The 20,393-nt window shown below is 36.9% G+C and overlaps 1 protein-coding gene across 3 annotated transcripts in view; it reads right to left on the bottom strand.

Annotated features, from left to right (window-relative positions):
• LRP1B (LDL receptor related protein 1B) overlaps window positions 1-20,393 on the bottom strand; it is a 2,222,640-nt gene that overhangs the window by 690,534 nt on the left and 1,511,713 nt on the right. For all 3 annotated transcript variants that reach the window (XM_072613193.1, XM_072613191.1, XM_072613192.1), the window contains one exon: window positions 14,644-14,793. In XM_072613193.1, coding sequence (XP_072469294.1) covers window positions 14,644-14,793 — 150 coding nt within the window. The remainder of the gene's footprint in view (window positions 1-14,643; window positions 14,794-20,393) is intronic.

Here is a 20,393-nt window from a genome sequence, read left to right as displayed (position 1 = left end):
CAGGGTCACGTAGTTAGTTAGATTTATGTTATTGTAAACCTGAAAGACACTTACTCCTGGAAAGAGATAATTCTAAGTTACCAAGCTACCTTTGTTATAATTAGAGGGCAATGTCTAGACTCTTCCTTTTCAGACTCACTTTACACTTCATGCATAATATTGGGCAGATAACTTTAGCAAGTCTATACAAGTTAGATTCACTACTTTATAACTAATTCCATTTATGCATTTACATGAGCTGCCATTACCCCAAAGGAACAATTTACCATAATAATTAATCTTCACATATAGTCATTTTGGATGTATCCTGCATGCCCATTTTACTGAGTTGCTTACGGAAAGGCAGCATAGCATAGTGAAAAGTAGGCTGGACTTAAAGTCAAGAAAGTCTGAGTTTAAATCCTACCTTAGAGACCAAAGAATCACTGAAATAAATTGTAACAGGATCATGTAATCTGAGAACCAGGCATGCATCTTTAAAAAATATATAGTTTCTGCCCAATTTATTACATCAAGATATCTTACTGAAAAGGACATCTAAAATAAAAATTAATCTAAAATGAGAACCATTAGAAAAATCTAGCAGAAATACTTTTACCATTTTGGTTAAAAGAAGAGTATCATTATATTTCTTCTTGAGTAAGTAAATGGCCAGTTCTCTGAAATTCTGATATTATCTGGGAGCACTTTAATGTGAAAGCCTTGAATCTCCCACAGGGATGCTATCCATCCTGGTTACATTTACTGTGAATTTCCTCTAAAACTATTACTAAGGCTATGAATCTAGAAGGAAAGCACACAGAATGTATGAACAAATGTCCTTAATGACTCCAATCATTAATGACTTTCAATGCACCCCTTAAGGCTAAAAGATGAGCTTATCCAGTTAGCATTGATTTAAAATAAAAGTCCTGAGTATAACTTAGTCAACAGAAACCAAATTTCGGCCATTAAAATACTATATCTTTTTCTTTCTAAGAGAAGAGTGAAAATGTCCACAGAATATATTTTGGTTTTTTTCTGCCTGCACCAACTCCCCACTTCCTTCAATTTATCCTGGAAGTAGTCAAAATTCAATCTTACCTGCCTAACATTTGCATATGAAGCCTAATTTTGGGAAATTTCTATTTGAAGATGTTCAATGATATAATGTATTTATTCAGTGACAAGAAACAGAGAAATTAGCTGTTGCAGTTTTAAAGTTTATGGGGTGTTTGTAATTAAAGGCTGATTCTTACAATCACCCTTGACTCAGACTTACTTTTATTAAGTAGAGAGGTTGGACCAAGACAACAAATTACAAGTAATTTTAGGGCTGGATAAGTACTGTAGATTTCCATGAAGGGATTTATAAAAAGCACATATCTCATTTTAGATAAGTGAATCAAGCCTCTTTAGGTTGAAAACACCCACAAAATTCCTGATAAAATGAATTTGAGTCTGAACTTTGGCTGACTTTAAAAAAGAGGTTGCTAGTTTATGCCTATGCAAATACCCCCAAACAGGTCATATTTTGACTTATTGGAAGAGTGATTTGAGAAAATCAGTCATATCTTTATAGTCTTATCACTCTCATCAGAGATAATCAGTTTCTTAGTTAATAAAAATTGCTTTCAATTGATCTAAGATATATAAGGTAAAATAACATACTTTGACATAGAAAAAAATCTAGCCAACCATTTTAAAACCCCCTCATTTTACAAATGAGGAAATCAAAGCCCAGATACATTCATTAAATAATTGCCTAGCATGGAGCAACAGAAAGAGAAGTATACGTGAAGCCAAAAGACCTGGATTCAATTTTTGGCTCTGTCATTTTCTAGTTTTGACCCTTGGACAAGTATTTACTTCTGAGTTAACCTACAATTTGTCATATGTATATGTGTGTGTGAGCATATATATGTATAATGTATTTGTATGTATATGTATATAATGTGTGAATATAATATATGCACAATAGGAGCGGAGTGGTTGGTTGGGTATATATAGAAAGATAGATGTATATAATCTACCCATTCACCCATCCACCTATCTGTTATTTGTATATAGTTCTTTACAAGTTGTCCCTCCATTAGCTTGTGAGCTCCTTGAGAGCAGGGACTATTTTTTACCTTTCTTTTGCCCCCAGAGCTTAGTACAATACCTAGCCCTTTGCAGAAATTAAATAAATATCCATTGTCTTAACTATGGTCCTCAACTTCCTCATTGCGAAAATGAATGGATCATACTAAAGGATTTTTTAAGTGCTTTCTAGAGACATAATGTTGTATTTATGCCATTAATTTAGAAATGTAGTGGAAAAACTCCCTGTCTCCAGTCCCTCCCATCTACAATTTATCCTCCAAACTATCAGATTGCTCTTCCTAAAACACATCCGATCAAAGCTTCGTCTTCAAGTTGTGTCCTTGTCTCCCTGTATTAGAGGCAGCTGGTTGTGTAGTAGAAAGATAGTGCCAGGAGTCAGGAAGATCTGAGTTCAGCTATGATCTCTGGCACATACTAGTTGTGTGACCCTAAGCAAGTCACCTAATTTCTATCTCAGCTTTCTCAACTGTAAAATGAAGATAACCATAGTGACTTCCTCACAAGCTTGTGAAGATCAAATGCAATAATGTTTGTAAAAAGTATTTAGCACAGTGCTTTGCACATAGTAGGCACTATCCAAATGTTTATTACTTTTCCATTCTCTACGGCTTCTAGGATAAACTGTAAATTCTTCTATCTGACTTTTAAAGTCCTTCATTATGTCTTCCAACTTACCTTTTCAGATATATTTCATGTTATTCACCATCACACATTCTGTTCCAGGAAAGCTAGCCAGCTGAATGTTCCCTATAAAGGATACATTCTATCTGCTGCTTCCTAAATGTCTCTGAATAGTATCTTGCCTGAAATGATTTCCTCCCTTACCTTGACCTCTCTGAATCCCTAGCTTATTTCAAGATTCAATTCCTTCTACCCATTTGTTAGTGTTCCCCTCCAAAATATCAATTCTTCTTTACTTCTTGGCATATGTGTTTTGTTTTTCCTTTAGTGGTAAATAAGCTGCGCACATAGTGGAGAGAAAGCTAGCCCAGAAATCAGGAGGACCAAAGTTCAGGCTGAACCTCTGATACATACTGGTTATGTGACCCTGGGCAAATCATTGAACTTCTCGCTATCAGCAGGAAAGTCTCTTAGAATTTAAATTGTAGAGAAAGTATCAGTCTCTTCAAAGGACTCTTATCCTACCCCCCAGCCCATGCTGGGTTACCTCCTAACCTCCTCCTCCACTGCTTTTTTCAGCAAGTCTGTCTGTGTGTGTGTGTGTGTGTGTGTGTGTGAGTGTGCATGTGTGTGCATGTGTGTGTGCATGTGTGTCTGTTTTGACTTCCCCATTAAATTTTCAGTTCTTCAAGGCAGAGACTATATTCTTCCTACTTGTAAGGCTAGCACTTAGCATAGTGCCTGGCACATAGTAGGCACTTCATACATGTTATTGACTGATTGACTAGTAGACAAGGTTCTCACGCAGTGGTACCAATACCAATAAAATCACAGGTCTAAATCCTACAACAACCACATAAAAAGTACTCTATAACCCCTTGTATTGATAAGGGAATTTGAAGATCCTTCCTGTCCCTTAATAGACCCATGTGACCTGCTTTGAGCTTCAGCCCAGCCCACAGCTTGAGTCACATGAATCCCATGGAGGGAGGCGGTGCAGGAGGGGTGGAGCTGAGAGAGAGAGGAGGCAGAAATAAGGCAGAACAGAACAGAGTAACCAGCATGAGTGAGAGAGGGAATAATTTGTCTAAGGGAGCTTGTTTGGGGGGAGGCCTGACTGAGATAAGGCTTGAGGATGGACGTGTTCCCTTTCTTGATAATTTATACAAACTTCCTTGTTATGATGGTGGAATTGGCTTTCTGGTATCTGAGTAAATACCTTGGTTTTGTCTTTGAGGAAGAGAGTTTATATTTTGCAAATTTACCCTGGAAATACACATGCATATCCATACCGACTGCTGTGGGTATTGCATTGGTGCTTTGGTGCATGCTAGATCACTTAAGATATAGGCATCTGTATAGGAGATGCCAGCCACCTTTTTCTGGGAGAAAACCTAGTGAAAGAGGCAGCAGACTCTTTCCCTTGGTTATGTACCGGGAACTGCTTGAGACTGCACCAATGGCAATATCTCTGTCTTTCTGTCTCTTTTGCCGTTTCTGCCTCTCTTTGTTTCTCCAAATCTGTCTGTGTTTCTCTGTCTCTGTCTCCCTATGTCTCCCTCTTTCTATCTGTGTCTTTCTTTGTCTCTGTCTCTCTTATTCTGTCTCCCTCTCTTTATCCTCCCTCTCTTCTCTCTCTTATGGCATCCAAGGGTGGTATCCTGGAATGACAGATTTGAACATTCACAAAGTATTATCACTTACTTATTGGTTATTCAGTCACTTTTCAGTCATGTACTACTCTTTGTGACCCCACTCCAGCTCATTTTCCAGATGAAGAAACTGAGGTAAACAGGGTTAAGTGACTTGCCCAAGGCCACACAGCTAGTAAATGTATGAGGTCAGATTTGAATTTAAGACGAGGACTCTAAGACTCCAAGTCCACTACTTTATCTGCTGTGTCACCTAGTTGCCCTCTCAGTAATTGGGGAAGGGTCTAGTTTAGGGGAGATTATTTATATATTGGTTTTTGCTGTTCTTTGTAAAAACTAATACTGTTAAGTGGTTAATGGAACTGGGATGCTTAGATCCCTAAAATTGGAAGTAGCACAATTAATGAGACCTTGAGCTCATGGCAGAGATGAGAGACAGTTCTTAACTTCTAAGGATTCTAGAGAACCCTGGTGGAGGGCTGGAAATACATGTGGTCTTCAGGTAGTAGGGAGTCAGAGTAGTCACTCTTAGAGTCTGTAAAATTTTTAAGCACTGGAACTGCTTTTTAATGTTTGGTTTTTAATCTAGCATAGAACCTTGCACATAATATGTGCTTAATGTTGTCTATTGTTTGTACATCATTTTGAAGAGGACCAGTAATATCACAGGGTGATGTTTTGACTTGCAAATGAATTAGATTTAAATGAAGCAGAGTTGTACAAACTTACCAGCCTCACTCTGTCTTCTAGAGTCATCAAAGTCTAGGGGAAAGACAAAAGTCAGGACAACTGGCAAAAGCTGGAGTGGATGACCTTCAAATAACTGACCATACTCTAAGCACTCCAGTGTCTATTACAGCCCTCCTTCATGGCTACTGTAACAAATCGTTTTCATCTGCCCATTCCAGCAGGGGAAGTCTTTACATACTTGGCATAGACATCCTTCTAACTCATCCATAGGTTTGAGACCCATCAGTTCCCCTCAGTCGGGTTTAGTTCATCTGCTACAATGGTTTCTACTGTATTGTTGCTGTTGTACATGCTACAGCTTCTTGGAGCCCTAAGTGAGAATTGGGTGAAAGTGAATACCAAAGGTGAATGAGCAGCCCTGAATAGAGCTGAGCAAACCCTCACATCAGAGGTGCTAGTCCTTCCTGAACACCCCAAAGATAGACAGACAGACAGATACAGATAGTTAGATAGATAGATAGATAGATAGATAGATAGATAGATAGATAGATAGATAGATAGACAGATAGATAGATAGATAGATAAATGATATAGATAAAGATATAGATAGAAGGATGGATGGATAGGTAGATAAGCAGATAAATATATAAATAAATGCTTTTGGATTGAAGACTACTACTTCTGGGGGATAGTTCAGACATGAAGGCCTATAATTTTTGTATTAATTAAAGATCATCACCAGCTCTCTTCAGTGTATAGTCTTCAGTTCTCCCTTTTGAGCCTCTGTCAAACAATATGCTAATTAAAATGGAATACTTTGTAATGGGAAGACCTTGCTCCAGCCTACACCACTCTCAACCAAGCCTCTCTCCCTTATCTAAGACTTGTTATTTCATCCTTCCTATATACTCACATGCACATTTACATAATGCTGAAAGTGCCTAGTGATTTTTTCCCCCTTCTTTTGTACAACCTTTAAATTCTTGGATTGTTTTCCCTCCTGGCCCTTTTGTGTGAGAATTGTATAACAGTCGGCTCACCAACCGTTTACACTTCCTTCAAAAAGGGATAGTGTATGAAATAAAATCCATAACCAACACACAATTTCAGTCAGTAATTTCAATCTCTTCCTCACAAAGTTGTTTACAAGAAGAAGCAATGACTGACCTGAACTTCACCTCCTGACTTGTCCCCAGAGGTGCTAATGGAGAAAGAAATGGCAGCTGAAAGGAAAGGGAGGTGGAAAAGAAAGGCCCTTATCTGCATATCAGGTAACCAAAGCTTGAATCATGTAAATATGACTGTGAATCTGAGCTGTGAAAATATTACAGCATGCACAGTAATAGTCCATTTTAAAATTATATAGGAAAATACTTCTCATAGTGGCATCATTTTTTCCTGAGACTTAAGAATATCTGTGAAAGGAAATTCTCTCTAAAAGACTTACTAAATCTGAAAGAAGAAAGCTAGAGGGTAAAATGATAAATATAATTTGAAGCCATTAGCTACTATATTTGAGAGCTCATAGGAGAAATGTCTGAAATTAGAGAAATATATATATTGTACTCATATTTCAAGGAGAGACAAAAAGAATAAACTGGGAATTAAAGACTGGCCAGCTTACCTCAAGTACCTAGGAAGATGCCAAGGACAGAGAGCAAGTCAGTAACAGATACAGAAATAACCAGAAGAATCCAAATGATACCAACTTTCAAAACAAATCAGAGCAATGATCAAAAGGCAACATTGCCCTTAGGAAAAGAGTATGGCAAGTAATAACTGATAGGGCTATTACTTTATTATATTATCATTATAGTTTATATATATATGTATACATATATAAAATATACATTATATTAATATGTGCTTCTACCCCTTTCCCTTGACTTACTCGATGGGAAGAGCTGTATAAGAAAATTATAATAGCTGTAATGTTAGAAAAATAGCAGGAAAACAACTTGTCTTAGGTACATTTCTGTCTAAATTCCTTTGAAGATAAAAAAGACAATGTAACATATAAAACATTTACATAATGTGCAAGAATGTGGTTATATAAATCATGTTGATATATATTCCATATTTAAAAATAGAAGTGAGGGCAGCTAGGTGGTACAGTGGTTAGAGCATTGGACTTTGAATCAGGGAGACTCATCTTCATGAATTCACACCTGCCCTCAGACATTTACTAGCTATGTGACCCTGGGCAAGTCACTAAACACTGTTTGCCTCAGTGAGTGAGGGAGAAAATAGTGAATCACTCCAGTATCTTTGCCAAAAATATCCCCAAATAAGGTCATAGAGAGCTGGACACAACTAAAATGATAAGACCAAAAAGAAACAACAACAACAAAGAGAGGCGAAATTTTATTTTTATGTCAAGGTAAAAATTTTTTAAAATACATTTGGTTGCAATATTGCATTTGTTTTCTAGCATTTTCAAAAGGAGAGAGAGAGACAGAGACAGAGAAAAAGAGAGAGTATAGGATCCATAACATTTGACTAGGCATTTGTGGTAACAATAAATAATTAAATAGTTGAACCTATCACCTAACCTAAAGGAGCATCATATATAGTAGATGTGATAGATGCATAATTAGTTGTAACAGCAAACACCCCCACATAGACAGGAGAGCCTGCTATCCAGGTTCTTAGATCTACTTTTCTAAAAGCAAGGCAACTTTTGAGGCATCAACAATCACTTTAATTAAGTATATATACATATATATATATATATATATATAATCATTCACTTAGTTCAGGGGGGAGAGTCAGCACCCTGAACTTCAGAGAAATACGAATAGAGAAACAAAGATCAACCAACAGACTGGGCTTCCAATTGTCTGACTGTTAACAGACAGATCCAACTGTCTGACCATACCTACATAGCTACCAGAGAGAGAAGCATCAACATCTGGATTTTCAAAGCTGGGGGAGTCCTTAATGGCTGCCCAGAGTCTCATCTGACCAAACAAATACTTCCAATGAGTAAGCCCCAAAACAAAAACTCACCTCAGAGCACATATATATATATTTCAGAGCCTGAGTACATCACAACCCTTGAGAACCAGTGCCTTATTAGAAATTAACAAAAGATGGGGGCCTTCCAACAACAACAACAAAAATATCCCCTAATTAAGCTTCCCTTAATGGGCAGGCCCATTAATGGGTGGGGAAGATCTTTAACTCTCATTAGCATTTCATTAGTATAATACAAATGTGCAATATTCAAATGATGTGCTCTCACAATCTCTTCTGCCTAGAAGGGAAATTGTCCATGCATGTGAGGAAGTCTAAGATAATATCACCATCTGGATAGCTGCATTTGTGTGAGTGAAGTGAGGCAAAATTCAAGGTGATCTTGGAAAATCCAAGAAATAGACTATCCAATAATAGAATAATATGCCTCTCATGAGTTTCATAAACATAATCCAGTGAAATAATTCATATAGTATAGATCTAGTTGTTGCTTCTGTTGTGGTCATTCATCCTTCTTTCTGGAAGAGGACCAATGACATCATGATAGTGATGTTTTGACTTGCATGTTAACTGCATTTAAATGAGTAAAGTCATCAGGGGCACTCTTCCAGAGTCATCAGAGTGGCAAGACGAGTCAAGACACTGGTAATGGCCCAGAATGCAGTAGATGACCTTGAACTTTTTAAATTAAGACCTTTCCCAGGTCTAGTGCAACGGTCTGTAGATAGATGACTTGGGATACCTGGTAAGGCACAAATTCAATTCAATTGCTCTTTGCTATGGGCTGCATGAAGTAGCTACAATTTGAACCTTTAATACAATTCACCAAATATTTGTTAAGTCATTTACCATGCATGAGGTATTGCGTTAGGTTCTGGAAATCTAAAGATGAAAACTTCTAGAGCCTGCCCACTATGTCGACAATGGAGCACTAACCAAAAAATCAAATATTTCATCAAAAGGTTTTCATTCAAGAACTTGGCAAGTTTCATTTGAAGCTAGTACAATAAATCCCAGTTCAATTCAATAAACATTTGTTAAGCACCTGTTATGTTTAAAGCACTATCCAAAGTGATAGAAATACAAATAAAAATGAGATAGCCCTTGCTCTCAAGTTGTATATCTTTACTGTAAGGATGTAAGTGTTCATCCTTTGTTGCCTGAAGAAGACCATGCCATCAGAGAAATGATGACATGACTTGTACTTGACTTTGTTTTGAGTGAGAGAGGGCTGGGTAGGTTACCAGCCTCACTTCTCCTCCAGAACTATCTGAATCTAGTGACCAGATATTCATCAGGATAACTGGAGATGACCCAGGATGAGGCAATTGGGATTAAGTGACTTGCCCAAGGTCACACAGCTAGTGAGTGTCAAGTGTCTGAGGTGAGATTTGAACTCAGGTTCTCCCAACTCCTGCAACTGGTGCTCTATCCACTGTACTACTTAGCTTCCCCATATAAGCTGTATACAGAAAATATAACATTGGATTTTTTATGTTTTGGTTATCAGGACAAAAGCATGAGGAACTTTCAATATAGAAACTCCTCTCATCTACACAAATGTACAATTCCTTGGAAATGTACAACCTTAGAGATGTGTCTGGGACAAAGATAGAACAAGAGATTTGCTCATGCTCACGAAGCTTGTGTGTGTCTCAGAAATAGCATTTGAACCAATGTCTTCTTGACTCCAAGGTCAGTCTTCTATCTACTATGCCACACTGCTCTTCTTTTAGCAGTAATTAAACATGTACACAGATAAGTAAATGCAAGATAAAACCAAATTAATTTAAAAAGGTAGAAATCACTAACAACTTGAGGTGGGTGAAGAGGTAGGCCCAGAAAGTCTCTTTTGCAGGTAATGTTCTTAAAAAGTATGTGTTAGTAGGCAAGTTTGCATATTGTCAGGAAGTACAGCAGGCATCAGTAGGAATATGTGCATGTAATGACTTGTTTACAATGCTATCCAGTCACGTGATGCACTATTGTGTCATCAGAATTTCAATTCAGAAAAAACCTCACAAATTTATAATAAATTGCTAAATTTAAGATGTGTTATTTTTTACAAAACTATTTTACATATTTTTTGAAATTATGCAAATTTCAAAAAAAATAATTAAAGGGTTAAAGAAGGTAGATTTCTAGGGGGTGGAGGGAGAGAGCTCTGAGTATTTTTGCTTTGTTTTGCTTTGTTTTGTTTGAAAAGGGGCAGTAGGCCAAATACTTTGGGAACCTCTGGTTTAGAGTTATATTTCAAAGCCTTTCAATATAGGGCCAAATCTGACTTTATATGTATATGGCTCCATTCCGTCTATGTTAGGGGTTAAATAGTAATGATCCTGATTCATCCAGAAACCATTTTTATGACTTTTGAGATCTTAGAGCTAAAGGATGGAGGGGTCCTTAAAAGTCACCTAGGTCTAACCTCTTCATTTTACAGAGGAGAAAATCAAAGCCCATGAAGGTTAAGTCACTGGCCCAAGTTCACAGTAAACTCAGAGAAGGAATTCTAATCTATGTTTTATTGACCCAATGATTTTCCACTGTAATGTGTATTTTTTCCTCACTATTTCTATGGGAAGATGCATGCCAAATTCCAAATAAATAGGAGAAATACAGATCTTGGGAATATAACTCACTGATAAGTTTGTAACTGTTGAACTTATTGGTGAAAATAATATTTTTCAACAAATATAGACAATGAATTGGCTCATTACATTTACTTAATCTTTTGTGACGGAAGACAGTATGTTGTTTGAGCCCATCAAATTTGAATCTTGATTTGTGAACCAATCAAAGATTTAAAATGACTCCATGTCTGCCTGACATCATGTAAAAGTACAAATGTCTTGATGAACATTGGCATCACGATGTTCCCCCAAACCTAATACCCTCTATTAAATCCATAGGCAAAATTAACTGTCTTGCATTCTAGAGAAAGTGGAGAACTTTGTCAAAGCACTTCTCAAGACGTTCAGTGAATCTTAGAATGTTAAAGTTGGAAAGAACTTTTCTAGATCATCATCTAGCCCAAAACTCTCCCTTGGAAATGATGAAGTTGAGTTTCATAGGGATGTGATTACCCTGGAAGTGTTATGTCAGACATTGAATCCAGGTCCTCTAACTAAGGGGAGCTAAGAGGCCCAGTGGATAGAGAGCTGGGTCTGGTCAGAAAAACTCCTCTTCCTGAGTTCAAATCTGGCCTTATACATTTATGAACCGCATGGCCCTAGATAAGTCATCTAACCCTATTTGCCTCAGTTTCCTGATCTGTAAAATGAGCTGAAGAAGAAAATGGCAAACCATTTTAGTACCTTTGCCATGAAAACCCCAAATGAGGTCATGAATAATCAGATACAACTGAACAAAACAAATAAACAACAGCAAAGACCTAACTACTAGTTCATTGTCCTTTCTCCCTTTGCTAGCATAACTCTTCAATAAGATAAAACAAAAATCCTGTTTAATAAAATAGGGTCTATAGTAATCTGACAAGCAAAATAACCTTTCAAAAGTCTTAAAAACTTTTTTCAAGGCAATATTTTATCATATATTGATTCACTAAAAATTTGATGAATTACTTTGGAATTCAATAATACAGCTCTTTGTAGTATTTTCCTCTAATTTATTTGACTTGATTACTTGATTCAATATTGTTTGCTAGGCTTACTGATTTAATGGAAGGACACTAAAATGCAATTCATTTTGCTTTATTTTTAATGCATATGATTTCAGGATTGTTGCAGTTTGTTTAACTGTCAAAGATTCAAGCTGTACTTCCTTGGTATGTTCTGATGATCTTAAAAAAACAACAAGATTTTTCTTTTAATTGGCAAGTCTGAGAAGCATAAACTAGTCTTCTCTCCTTTGCTGTGTTAAAGGAATATCTTACCAAGATTCCAGTTTTGAATGTCCTTCTCATCAGTCAATCAAAACACCATGATATAAAGGAATCATGATATAGTAGGCACAGAGTAAAGTGTTAAACAATAATGGCCAGATGCTGCAATCTTATGGTTACTTCCTGTCTTCTAGACATTTTAACAACTGAAATAATGTTTTAGGAAGTTTCTAAAGCACCTAGGCATTGTGAAATAACCAAAGGGGTTAGAAAGAAAGGCAGAGAAGTTTTGAAAATGAAATTAAACTTTCATAAATGTAAAAGAGCAGAAAAACATATTCAGGGGAAGAAACGATTTGGGGAAGAAGGGTTTTGTTGTTGTTTTAAGATAGCAAATTACATATAAGTCTATGACTTTTACTTTCCAGGAAATAAGACCTAGTGAGTCTGGTTCATATTTGCCCAAGTATCACTCTTATTTCTGGGAAATGGCCAATTTGTAAAAAATTGATGAGTACTTTGAAGAAAAAAGAATGCTTATAATTTCTTGAACACATCCTATGTCATACCAGAAGTTTCAATATTAAACGCAACAAAACTTTTGTTATTTTCAGTGCAACTAGAAACCAAAAATTGCTAACTAAATTATCACAAAAGCCAGTCATTTCATCAGAGGATGAATTCTTAAATCCCATGCAAATCAGCAGTCACTTAGTTTCAAGTTTCATATTTTGATTGCAAGTTATAGACATCATATTATCATAGTGAAAAAAGAAGCCCAGATCATATAAAATTAGCAACATAGCTTATCATGCAAAATACCAAGTTAAAAATGTACACATCTTAATCCTTATAGAATCTCTATCTTTAGAATAATAACCATTCAGTCAATTTGCAGATAAGCTGAAGTCTTCAAAAATGTAACCAAATACCCCAGTATACAATATTCAACTCCATGCCTTCTGATATATTACCAAACAGGGTATATGTCATTATGTGAGAATATAGCTAACAGCTTTTGTTATAGATTATTTGTTTGTTACAGATATAATCTGTAATTTTACTGGTATGTGGAACTCTCAATAAGGAAATTTCCCCTTCCAAAGCACTGTTAGCATCTACTCTGCACCTTATAGATTTAAGGATTTAGGAGGTGGCATTAAGAGGTCTAATAACTTGCCTAAGGTTACGTATCCAGTATGAGTCAGAGGCAATCTTCCTTATTTGGAAATTGGTGCTCTATCCATTACACCATACCATCCCTCAATTTGTAAGTAATCACTAAATAAGTAGTTCTTTTAAATCACAGCATTGCAGAGGTGGAGGGAACATCAGAAGCCATCAACTCTAATTTCACTGATAAGAAAAATGAAGTCTCCAGAAGTAAAGTTGTCCTAAGTCATACAACTGGTGCTAGTCATGGCTAAAATACAAATTTCTCCTGACTTAATAAGAATCAATGTTCTTTCTAGCGTATCATGATTTCTTTATATCATGGTGCTTTGACTGACTTTTCATATTTAGAATGTCATATTTCTTTTAAAAAGTATATATAAATTTCCCGTTAAAAAGATGGAAATTAAGTTTCTTGAAATAAAAATAATAATCTCAGAAACAGAGATAGTTCTTGACTGTGAATAGCTTGATTAGTCACTGTTTGAATAATCCAGATTCTTGATCTCTTTTCTTCCCTCCTAATGAACACTTTCTGTTTCTCTGCAACCTTACTTAACCTAATAGCTGGTAGAAAATGACAGGGAGAGGAAAAAAAATTGAAATCAAGGGAAAGTTCTATTTATTCCTGACTATTCAAATAGTATTTAACCATAAGCATAAATAACTCTGTCTTGGTTTTCAGAGTATTGTTGTAGCATGCTGGGAAAGCAAAAAATATAGCAAGGTTTAGCTATGAAGAACTTCTTATACCCGGTATTCTGTTCAAACAGATGTTGCTTAACTATAGCTAATTCTCTGTACTATACATCACCTGAATCCTGCTTTAATTGTCTGATCCATATATCATCTATGTCTTGTTAAAGCACAAATTTCTTAGTGATGAGAATGTTTTTATTCCAAAATATTCCTCTTCCCTGTTAGTAAAATGCCTGCTTAATGAAAAATACTTTGTTAGCAGAGCCAATCAAAAGAGAGAGTTTTCTTTGACTTTGCTGTTTTTTTTTTCCCCTCAATACAGAAGAAGGTAGAAAAATCAAATGGAACTTGTGCTCAGAAATAATGATCTTCTCAGTGCTGTTCCACTGAAAGTAAAATATCTCTTGACTTTAGCAGTTGTTAGAAGTTTTATTTCAGGTACCCATGACATTCTGGGGGAAAGGAAGTTGAAACACTGGTGAAATGGAGGTTTTTATTTTATTTATGGATTTTAGCATCTATTTTAACCTTTCCTCCATTACCAGGGATAATCACAACCTAGCTTTTCTGGGAATGATATTTAGGTTTCCAGCAAAGGATGGCATCACAGCATAACCCAGAAAATAATTGTGAAGTAAGTAAAACTCATAGCAAACGCAGAAAATCAATACAAGCAAAGCTGATATTGCCAGGGGTAACACTGAAAATAAACACTAAGTCCTAAACGGGTCAATCTCACAAGGTTCTGAGCTAATGGGGTTAAAAGGGATTTAATCATACAAATGTGCACTTTGAATATATGTCTGGTGCCAATGGATCAATAACTGGCCTCAGCTTTCAATAGTTCATAATTTATCAACAACCAATCAATAGGAAGACTCACAGCTGTAGAAACACTGTACTTACCCATGATGGTTAGAGCAGTAGCTTTTGTTAATTCTTCTTTCATTGACTCAATCACTTCTAAATTGCCCCCATCCAGGTTGCATCTATTTATGGTTCCATTTCCTGAGCTGATCCAATAAAGCTTGTTTTCCACATAGTCTATTGATAGACCTGTAATTAAATAATATAGTTTAAAAGTGATGGTGATCACTTACATGATATTTATCCAGTACCATTAGACAAGAGGGAAAAATGGAACCACAGACTGTGACCCACCAACAAAACAAGTATCCAAAGTGTAAGGAAAGTATGATTTTTGAAAAACTCAGCTGGTTAAGAAAATTGTGAAAATTAAAAGCAGGAATGACTATAGTTTGAGACATTTGCTTGACATTTCCTCTTTAGAAAAATTACTCTTCTAAGTAATGGTGAGCTCCTCTACATAAAATACCAGATTTTTTTCATCTGTGCATAGGTTATTCAAAATACACATAGACTGGGCTATCCTGAATGTCAAAACAAATAAATAAATAAATAAACACTAAACTTCCCACTTCACACGTTTCTTTTTTTAAATTTTTCTCCACAAGAGTCAAAGGATGAAGGGAAAAGATGACTGCGGAAAACTGTAGAAAAACTGCCTGTAAAAACTGGAGTGCATTCTTGTCATCTACTAATTGCTATGCCATTCTCAACCTGCTTTCTTATCAGAGAAAGTGTTGGGTCAACAGGGAGTGACAAAGCAACCTGGTATAATGGTAAAAAGCAACAAATATCTTTCCTCTCAAATTCTACCTCCTTCCAAACTTATCTGTCACTATGACGTATGTAAGGAGGAATTTGTTATCCTTCTTAGAGGTAGTTTCTCAGGACCCATGGTCATGGGAGTGTCTAATTTCTAGGTGTTAGATAATAACTCCCAGAATAGCCTCAAGGATTGTAGATAGTAGTTCTTAGAATCATAGTGACAGACAGTCCTACTGAGTCTGCACTGTGAGATAATGGATGACATAATGTGATATTTACCACTCTTGTGAAGAATGGCGATTGCTAAAGTTAACTTGTGAGCTTAAGGATTCTTTGTTTGTTGCCCTAAAAAGCAGGTGAACACTGGTCAGTGAAGGGAGGAAAACCATGGGGAACCCAGAAGGGAATCTGTGTGTGCCTCAACTGGCCCCTGCTGAGGCTTGAGCAGATTTAGGGTAATATAGAAGCTGTGTCTCTTTCAATTGACCCCATCAAGATGTAGGGGTAGTTGCCCCCACTTCTTGCCAGCCCCTGCAAGAAGGGTTATTAGGGAATGCTGTAGGAGCAGGTTCTCTCAGCAACCATTTGAGAAGACTAGACTAGAATACAGTTGATTATTAACCCCTCTGAAGCTGTCTGCCTGTCTGATCAGATCGAATGAATCTGTTAAAGGCTGGAGACTGAAAACTCCAGTGCCCCCTGTGTGTTATCTGTGAAACATATGGAGACCACAGCCATCCTCCCAGTCCCCCCCCACCCCTGATATACTCTTGCACGCCATATCCAATCTGTTTCCAAGACCTGTCAATTTTACTTTCATAACATCTCATATATTCTCTCTTTTGTCCTCTGACACTGCTCCCACCTTGGTGTAAGCTCTCAATGTCTACTCCTAGACTACTATAATATCCTGCTGATTTGTCCACCTGTCACAAGTCTTCTTCTCCCACTCCTCTCTATGCTCTACACCCGTCAAAGTTATTTTGTGCTAATGTGCACGACAACCACTCAATAAACTTCAATGCCACTTCATCTCCTCCAAGATCAAACATAAAATTCTTTCTTTGACTTTTAAAGGTCTTTATAATTTGCCCTACCCTATTCTCCCCATGCCCACATTTCTAGTCTTCTTGCACCTAACACCCTCCCCACCAATTCCAATGTACTCTGTTATTCAGTAACACCAGAAGACATGCTGTTCCTTTAACGAGAGACTGTATTTCTCAACTCTGGGCATTTTCACTGACTGTCCCACATGCATAGAAAGCTCTCCCCTCCTTATCTCTTTCTCCTGCCTTTCCTGGCTTCCTTTAAGTCTCAGCTAAAGTCCTACTTTCTATAGGAAACCTTTCCTAAAGCCTTTTAATTGTAGTGCCTTTCTTCTATTGATTATTTCTTATTAATTCTATATAAAGCTTGTTTGTACATAGTTACTTGCTAGCTCACTTCCCCATTAGACTACGAGATCCTTGAGAGAAAGACTGATGTTTGCTTTAAAAAAAAATATATATATATACATATATGTATGTATGTATGTATTCCCAGCGATTAATACAGTTTCTGGCACACAGTAGATGATTAATAAATGTTTAATCAGTTATTCACCAATTTTAGTGTCAGAGGACCTGGATTCAAATCTCAGCTTTACCATTCACTGTGTATACTTGGGCAAGTCACAATCTCCTGGAAACTCAGGTTCCTAATTTATAAAAATGACCAATTAGACCAGACTGACCTTTAAGGTCCTTTCTAACTCTAAACTGTGTGCCATGCTTAATTATAAACCCAATTTTGATCATATGATCATGGTAATATTTGAAGTCATATGTAAAAGAAGCTTATTAGGAGAGTTTTCCCTTTATCAAGCTCAGGATAACTCTTCCTATATAAAGGAGGGACATGTGAATGGTGCTTTAGAGTTCACAAACAACTCCTGACTGGTCTGGGAGGGTATGGATGAACTCTTGTTAGACGAGACATCCTTTTCTGTGAGCTATCAAAATAAACTCACAGATAAGTTCCTAATTTCATTTTTACATTGTCTAAAGAAGCACATGGCAGACATAGACATGTATGTGCCTGTGCATTAAGCACAAGAGGGAGCTTATCAAAAATATTCCTCACCTGGGTGAGTGCTGGATTTTGATTCCCTATGCAGCCTGATCCGAAAATCAATCAATTAATCAATATTTATCCAGCACTCACTGTATACCAGGCATCTGTTAAGTACTGAGAATACAAAAAGAGACAAAAGACAATTCTTGCCCTCAAGGGACTTACCATCTAAAGCAGGACAGGACAGGCAAACAAAATACAAACAAAGAAAACTATATACAAGAAAAAGGAAATAATTAACAAAGGAAATCCAGTAGAATAAAGAGTGTGTGGGGAAGGCTTCTAGTAGAAAGTGGGTTTTAATTGGGACTTAAAAAAACCCAGAGAGGTCAATACACTGAGCAGAGGAGGGAAGCATTACTGGCTTGGGGGATAGCCAGAGAAAACGTCAGAAGCAGAACAGAGAGATGGAGATTGGTCATAGAACAGTCTGGAAGCCTGTGTCACTGGATGGAAGAACAGAAAGGCAGAAGGGGGCTAGGTTAGGAAGAGATTTGAATACCAAACAGAGCTTTTTATATTTGATCCTAGAGACAATAGGGAGCCAGTGGAGTTAATTAAGTGAGGGTTCAGGGGCAGGGTGTCATGATCATACCTGAGCTTTATGAAAGCCAATTTAGTGGCTGAATGAGGAGATGTGAGGAAGGCAGACCCACCAGAAACCTCTTGCAGTACCACAGCTGTGAGGTAATGAGGACCTACACTAGAGTGGTTGCAGCATCAGAGGAAAGAAAGAGGTATATTCAAGTGATGCTGCAAAGGAGGAGGGGAGGGTGAGAGATAGTGAGGAATTCAGAATTTCTCCTAGGTTGAGGGATGGGGAGGATGGGTGTTCTCTGTGGTAATAGCGAAGATAGGAAGGGGGAGATTTAGGGGGACTTAGTGGGGAATTATAATGAGTTGCCTTTTGAACACAGTGAGTTTAATCTAGCTTTATAGTCAGGAAAGGGAGATTTATCAGCTTAGTGATTTGCTTCATGATTAATCTGAACTTTAAGAGTTCTTAAGGTCAAGAAAATGAAGAATGGACCTTTTAGAAAAAGGAGAAAATTTCCTCAGTAGAATTGCAGCCTTTTGGAGAAAGAAGAGGATTGCTCAGCACATGTTCCAAGCCCAGGTATATTTTGCTTCCTCCCACTATTACCTTGAAAAGTCCTGGGGGAGAGGTGTGAGGGAAGAGCATTTCTAGAACATCTACTATATACTAAATCCTTCTGTAATTATCTCATTTAATCCTTACAACAAAAGGTTTGTGAGATAGGTACTTTTCTCCATTTTACAGAGGAAACCAAGGCAAAATCGAAGTTAAGTGACTTTCCCAGGGTCACCTAGCTAGTAAATGTCTAAGGATGAAGTTGAACTCAAATCTTCATACCTCCAGGCCTAATGCTCTATCCACTGAGTCACCAGATGCCTCTAATGGAAGGCTAAGGGAAAGGGGTATTTTTATTCAGAATCCTTAAATTATTGCTGCTTTCCAGGGGGAGATTGTGGACTACTTCCCACAACTGCAATCCTCTGGATTTGGCCTTCCTGTCCCCCACACTGGGTGCCTTCCCTCTTCTATGAGTATTCTTATGCGTGTTGTTGTCCACCATTAGATGATCAACTCCCTGAGGTCAAAGACTGTCTTTATTTTTTTACATTTGTATTCCCAGCATTCGGCTGGTATATAGAAGCACTTAACAAATTTTTATCGACTCACTATTTGGTTCCTTTAGATGTATTGGAAAGCTGTTTATGAATTCTTTTGAATACTTTTTATCTTATTTTCTATAGTGTAAAATAAAGACTATTCTATATCTCATTCATATTTCTTATCTTGATATAATAGCTAAATACACTTTCTGCCCAAATTTGGGGAAACCTGAGCTATATTTTCAGAATTCTGAAGCAAAGCTACAAATAGGGATAAAAAGTAAAAGAAGCAAATAACCATTCTGGGGAAATGTGAACTGGAGTTTTCAGAGTCCTTGAACCACTGGTTACACAAATTAAGCCAACTCTAAATTATGTATAGCCTTTAGAAACTACTCCAGGTGACTCAGTGTAGCTTGGTCCCTAGTGATTCTGGTACAGTTCATAAATGGATGATCTAACACCTGGCTATGGCTAAACTGCAGCAGGGGCAAGGTCTCATAGATGGTGGCATGACAAGTAGTCAGGAAATTTTGTTTTTTGTTTGTTTTCTAATGCCAGAATTAGAAGGCAAGACTTATAGTTCTTAACGGATGGACCATTCTGGGTGAAAACTTATAGCTTCACTTGAGTATGGCAACAAGTTAATTTAAATCTCCATACAGAAGCTCCAGGAAGATTTCCCCACCACCTTATCTATGACTGATCTGCTATTTTTGATAATCTATATACTTCGACAATGGTTTCTTCTCTCATCTTTAATAATTGAGGTCAAGTTCTTCAGAAGACAATCATAAAGGCTTGAATACACATGTACACAAGTATGTATATGTATATAAGTGTACTTATATAGACATGTGTGTTCACACACACATTTATCCTCATTCGTTTCATGGAACATAGCAAAGGCTATTTATAAATGCAAAATTGAAGGAAGATGGCTTAATGGCTTATGCAAATTATTTGATAACAAGAGGAGTAACATGAATCAATCAGTCAATCAGTAAGCATTTATTCAGTTCCAACCACATGCCAATACACTGGTCACTGGAGACACAAAGACAAAAATAAAACAGACCCTGCACACAGTGACCTTACAATTATTGTGGGGGACAACATGTAAACATATAAGCACATATAAAGTAAAAAGCAGTGATGGAGTACATCACTAGAAATATGGGGGAACAGAAAAGGCCTCATTTAAGAGGTGGCATCTGAGCTGAGTTTTGAATGAAAATAAAAATCTTAAGAGGCAGAGACAATGAGAAAAT

This window comes from Notamacropus eugenii, chromosome 5 (genome assembly GCF_028372415.1).
Source record: "Notamacropus eugenii isolate mMacEug1 chromosome 5, mMacEug1.pri_v2, whole genome shotgun sequence".
NCBI classification, from domain to species: Eukaryota; Metazoa; Chordata; class Mammalia; order Diprotodontia; family Macropodidae; genus Notamacropus; species Notamacropus eugenii.
Note: the sequence above shows the minus strand (reverse complement) of the source record. Positions and strands in the feature narration are given on the sequence as shown.